At 44.5% G+C, this 6,000-nt stretch overlaps 1 protein-coding gene across 1 annotated transcript in view; it reads right to left on the bottom strand.

Moving 5' to 3' along the window:
* The window catches only part of mgat5 (alpha-1,6-mannosylglycoprotein 6-beta-N-acetylglucosaminyltransferase), a 157,578-nt gene that overhangs the window by 79,990 nt on the left and 71,588 nt on the right, over positions 1 to 6,000 (bottom strand). Inside the window, exon 4 of the mRNA XM_042702861.1 lies at positions 2,496 to 2,598. Coding sequence (XP_042558795.1) covers positions 2,496 to 2,598 — 103 coding nt within the window. The remainder of the gene's footprint in view (positions 1 to 2,495; positions 2,599 to 6,000) is intronic.

Here is a 6,000-nt window from a genome sequence, read left to right as displayed (position 1 = left end):
ACTATAAATAGGTCCAAGTGACTCACAGTCAGTCTGTTCCATTTAGGACAAGAAGGGACATCTTCTTGGCTGACAGAGACCTAATCAAGCACCCTCTACTTCCCTGCATCGCCCTCTCTCTCTCTCTCTCTCTCATTTTCTCTCTCTTTCTCCTGCTCCCTGTCTTTGCAGGAAGTCCTGTCAGCTCACAGGCCTGTGAGTTTCAGCCCTTAGGGAACCGCAGGGGTTGTTTGTTCAAATTGCCACTCGTTTGAAGGTCATGACCCCTGAGCAGTTGGTGGCGTGTGCTTGGAGAGTGTGCGCGGCTCTGGGCGACCTTTGTCCCTCTCGTGAGGTCACCGGCCTGGCAAGCCTGCCTCTGCCCCTGCCCCTGCCTCTGCCTCTGCCTCTGTCTCTGCCTCAGCCCCACGCTCCCAGTGCTCTGCTCAGCATGTTTACACCCATGCCGTCCCCTGGCATCATCCACAGCCAATCACAGGAAAAAAACACATTCACTCGTTTGCACGTCACGTTACCCAGTGGCACATCAGGACACACATATCTCTGCATGCATAGACATAAGGGGCACTTAAGGTATGTGGACACATTAACTGTCAATCTCTCATGTATTTCATAAAATAGAAAAAATAATAATTAAAAAACATTAAACCAAGAAATTTGACTAAAATATCTATGTTGGTAGCCAAGAAAGCGAGCGCATCCCTCTAAGTGTGAACAGAGAGGAAATGGAAGTCGACAACATTTTAATTATAATGTGATAATCTACACTTTTGTTAACACTGCCAGGGCACCTGTGTGAAAAGAACCCTTTAAAGTTGAGTCACCATTCATTTCAAATAAAACAAGTGAAGGCATTGTTTGTTTGCTTGGAGGACATTCAGTTCTCTAGATCCATGAGACTCTTTTGTTGGTTTAAAGAACAAACAAAGCCATGGTGAAGCTCACCCAAGAACATTCACAGGAAGTCAACAGCCTTTGGAGAAAAAGAGTTATTGTCAAAGGAGTCCAAATTCCAGCAACATCGTTCTTGCATGGCGGTGATTGTGTGGTGAAGGGAAGGGGCAGGAATCCAACCTTGATGCTCTGAAGGTACAGTGGAGCTCGAGGGAGGAATCAGTTATTCACAGCATATTACTTTTATTATTATTATTATTATTATTATTATTTGACAGGATCATGAACCTGAAGAAGAGGAACAAGGCATATTCGCACACGTCAGAGAAAAATATAAGTGCCTCTTATGGCAGAAAAATAGTCATATACCACAAGTGCAATTTACCAGAAGTGAATTATTACAGTCATGGGATTGCATTTACATAGTCAAGGTCTGAACCCCAAAAAGCACAGGATGCAATGGACAGGAGGGTGGCAGAGGGTTGATGTTGGGAGAATAAACTGATGGGCTTTACTGGCTGAGACTGAATACGGCCCTATGATTTCTGTGATGCGGAAAAAAACAGAAATGTGGAATTCAGTAAGGAAAACAGCTAACTCACAGTTATCACAGTTAAATGCAGAATTACGCACATTTTGACAGTCAGTAGCGTTTTAGGAATAATTTTTGTCAGAGACAGCTAACCAACGTTTATGAAACAACAACTTTGTTATTAATTCATTATATCAACATCTTCCGTTCATTGGTTTTAAAATAAATATAGATTTTGCCGCAGTGATGGCAAACTGATGCATCCCTACGAATTTTTAACTGAACAGGAAATACGGTCACTCGTTGTAGACTGACACAGGAGACTAAAACTGGGCATTGGTGCAGCATCTGAATATTCTTCCAACAACCTTCAAACTTAAAATGTACATGTAGACCATCATAACACAAGTGTGTGTGTGTGTGTGTGTGTGTGTGTGTGTGTGTGTGTACATAGACCATCATTGCACAAGTGTGTGTGTACATGTAGACCATCATAACACAAGTGTGTGTGTGTGTGTACATGTAGAACATCATAACACAAGTGTGTGTGTGTGTGTGTGTACATGTAGACCATCATAACACAAGTGTGTGTGTGTGTGTGTACATGTAGACCATCATAACACAAGTGTGTGTGTGTGTGTGTAAAATTAAACGCAGTTTGGCAAAAACTAAACGGATTTCAAAGGGGCCTAGCTAAGGGGAAACGTTCTCTGCAGCTGTTTTGTAGTCAGGTCGATCCCATGCTCAGAAAATACCAAAACATTTTGGCAACTTAATATTTAATCATCCAAACTGTGAACTTTAGTTAAGCCTAATACTTTCTTTTGCATTTTGAACAGTGTATTGTATTTGTATTGTGATTCTAGAAACAACTCGATTGCTAGTTTTCTTTTATTGATTATTCCCGGTATTTTTTGTTCCCCCAACACAAAAGAAAAAAGGATCACCCTTTTCAAGGAAATGTGGGACAGGGGGCAAGCCTGGGTGTTAGCTCTTACTAAGCAAGCCCATGAACCAATGGGTAGGTTTGTGTGGCTGGCAGGGAGTACAACACAAAGCTTTATCCCACCATGTTGCCTTTAGCGTCTCCTCTCATCTCAGTTCTCTCCGTTGCTCTGCGCCTCTGTGAAGAAGCGAACAGCAGCAGAACCCCAGATTGGGGCAGGAGATCTCTGCGTGTCACATCACAACACATCACACACACTAAACACATCTCTCAGAGGATGAGAACTCCAACGGTGCCATTGCCGCCGTTGCCGTTGTTGTTGACACCGAAACTCTTTTGTGGTTTCACAGTGGAGGGACCGCGATGCTAATCTGTCTTTGCGTCTGCGCAGGAGTAAACGTGAAGTGACTCCCTTTGATCACTATGGGGATGATGACGGTGACGGGGTGAAAAGAATGTTCTGGTAGTTCTCTGGGGAGTCATTATCCTGTTTGTGAGCTGTCTTAATGAGCAGAAACACAGTCTGCCCTAGCACATAACCACCACACTGCTATACACACGCACGCACACACTCACACTCACACACATGTACACACATACGTACATACAAATAGCCACATCACTGCTTAACACACACACACACACACACACACTACATACAAATAGCCACATCACTGCTTAACACACACACACATGTACATACAAATAGCCACATCACTGCTTCACACACACACACATCATCTAAGAAATACATCATATACATACACACAACCACAATCACAACACTTATACATGCACAAGTACAACTAAAAAAACACTCAACTATTAAACAGCCGCTTTTTTGACTGTTTTAAGACATAATGGATTGATGTAAAATGTGTCCTCATCAGCAGTGAAGAGATTCTGAAATGGTGGAGGAAGTCCCCCACTCTGGCTAATAGCATGCCAATTGAGCTTATTTGATGCTTCTTAAGTGATTGTTGGGTGTGTGTGCTGCCCTTTAATGTGATGGGCTAAACAAAGATGCCAGGGTACATTTGAATTAAAGGCCAGAAGCAGGAGATTTGCTGATTCCAAATTGAATATACTGAGTGTGTGTGAGCCTGAACTTTTGTGTGTGTGTGTGTACAACTGCTCAACCTGTATATTAACCTTACGACTTCAACTCAACTGTAGCTAAACCACCTGTATGTCCTGGTAGCCAAGGGTGTGTTTAGTTGTTGATTGCCGTTATTTATCAGAGCCGGAGAAAAAAAACCCACAAAACTGCACACTTCGCCCTGTATTAGTGTGTGTCTGTTTGGCATTTGCTGCTTGCCAGTGTGTATGGCTTTGCCAAGTCTTGAACATAAATTAGCTGTCTTAAATAATCACTACATGTCAAGTGCTTTTAAATGAAGCAAAGGCACAACAGATTAGCATCATACATTTTCTCTCATTACTGGTTCTCCGCTTGCAGGTATGATTCCAAATGCATCAGCACGCAGATGAAAAAGGTTTTTTATTTATATTTTATTGGGCACAAGAGCCACGTTTCTTCATTAGCGCCGGCACGTCTCAGATTTCTGTCTGCTGTGTTAAAAGCAGGCGAAGATCAGAGTGCGGCGCGGTCGCCCCGAATTCAAGCAGCGAACCCTGCATACAAATACCAGTCCTTCAAAACAAACGGTAAATTTAAATCTCTATGCCACCTACTCAGCGTGCTAAGCCCCCCTCCAAAGTTTATAGTTACGCATTTAATATTTAACAGACATAATTTGCCGAGAGCCGGACTTTTTTTCTGAAATATGCATCAAGCGGTGAAGGGAAGCGATGAGAAGACATAAAGGAGCGAAGGGGGAAAGAGAGAGAGAGAGAGCGAGAGAGGGGGAAAGAGAGAGAGAGTTTTGATATCAAAAAGACGCGTTCCAGACATCTTGGCAAGTGCGCATGCCGAATGGTTGGGTCTTAATGAAGGAATTAAGATTGCAAGGGAGAGCGGGAGGCCAGGGGGCTCGTTTCGGAAAAACAAGTGAGCGAGACACGTCTGATCTCATTTGCAGGGAACCTGAAATCATTCCATATCTCTTTCTCGCCCCTCCCCAACCCCCCCCCCCCCCCCCCAGTCCTTTTTTAAAGCCATGTAAAACAAGCGATGAATAAACAAATGTCCTCATTAATATGTATGGCCATGCGCTGCCTCCGACAGGCCTCTGATGTCAACAACACTTTGTAACAAACACGCGCGGCACTATTTTGGGCTCCCCGTGCTTAACCGCCCTATCAGCAGTCCTGCCTGTGCGCCACGTTTGAAATATGACTCACGCCAATGAGGTTATTACAAGCATCGCGTGCCGCACAAGGACATTATCAAACAGCCGGCGTTACACTGCGGCAAGCTCACCCACACACACACACACACACAAACGCACACACAGACAAGCTGACTGGAATACCCACACACGAACACACACACAAACACACTCTCACACGGACAGGCTGACTGGAATACACAAACACACACACACACAGAGACGTGCATTTAGGCCATCATGTTCCTGCCCCCCAATCAGAGCTGGATGAAAGGAGTTGGGGCTGAGCTGGAGCGGAGCCCAGAACTGTCGTTAGCCCCTGTCTGCTCAACAGCGGCGTGGGCGCGAGCAGAACAAGGATAGATGGACAGCCCCCCACCGACTGACCCTTAAGGCCTTAGGACAAGGTCAGCCTGGAAAGTGGAGAGAGCCTGCTCACACAGACATACACACACACTCGTGTACAAAAGAAAATACCATTTTTTGCATTTATGCAAATGGCATGCAGATTTATACAAAATGACGGCTTTGTGAGCGAATCAAAGATCGTTTTGCCATTCAGCCCTTAATGGGTGCCTAATTGGCCCCTTCCTTTTAGTCCTAGACTATTCATGTGCAATTAGCCAGTGATTCAGCCCCTACACACGCTGTGCTGTGCACTTTGATGTGCAGCTTCTGTCCCCCTCGCAACCCCACCCAACTTCCTCCCTCCAGCAAGACGAATCCCTGAGTCATACACTAACACGTAAACACACACGCGCACACACACACACACACACACACTTTCACACATACACACAGAAGACACAATCACAGCAAGAAGTCACACTGAGACAAAAATGGTGTTTGTAGAAAAGTTCATTCTGTTTTACTGCATCTAATTCAGTTGTTTTTAATTCATCAGTCATTAGTCTGGAAATGTGGTATTCAATGCGCACACAGACCCCAACCTTCTTGACACCCCCCCCCCCTGTTTTTCTTTTGTCTTTTTCTCTCTCTTTTCTTTCTGAAATAGTTCCCTTTAGTTCTCTTTGTGGCTGCTTTAAACTGCAGTGTCACCACATGAAGTAAGTATAGAATCTGATTCTGTCCCCATCCCTTCACCGACATTTTGGACGTTGATCTACGGCGTCGCCATCCTTATTATTCCCTGCATGTCGTCTAGCAAATTACACTGACTCCAGAACAGTGGCTCCATCCCTATGCTTCATGGAATGCTATTTAACGGCCTGTCGCAGCACTGTGACTGACAGGCCGAATGTGACGCATTGAGCGTGTGTGCTGCAGATCTCATTACAAACTGAGCCTTTGTCTCTTTTTAAAGTTCATAACAGGGG

The sequence above is a fragment of the Clupea harengus genome, chromosome 21 (genome assembly GCF_900700415.2).
Source record: "Clupea harengus chromosome 21, Ch_v2.0.2, whole genome shotgun sequence".
Classification (NCBI taxonomy): domain Eukaryota; kingdom Metazoa; phylum Chordata; class Actinopteri; order Clupeiformes; family Clupeidae; genus Clupea; species Clupea harengus.
This window is presented reverse-complemented; position numbering and strand designations above follow the sequence as displayed.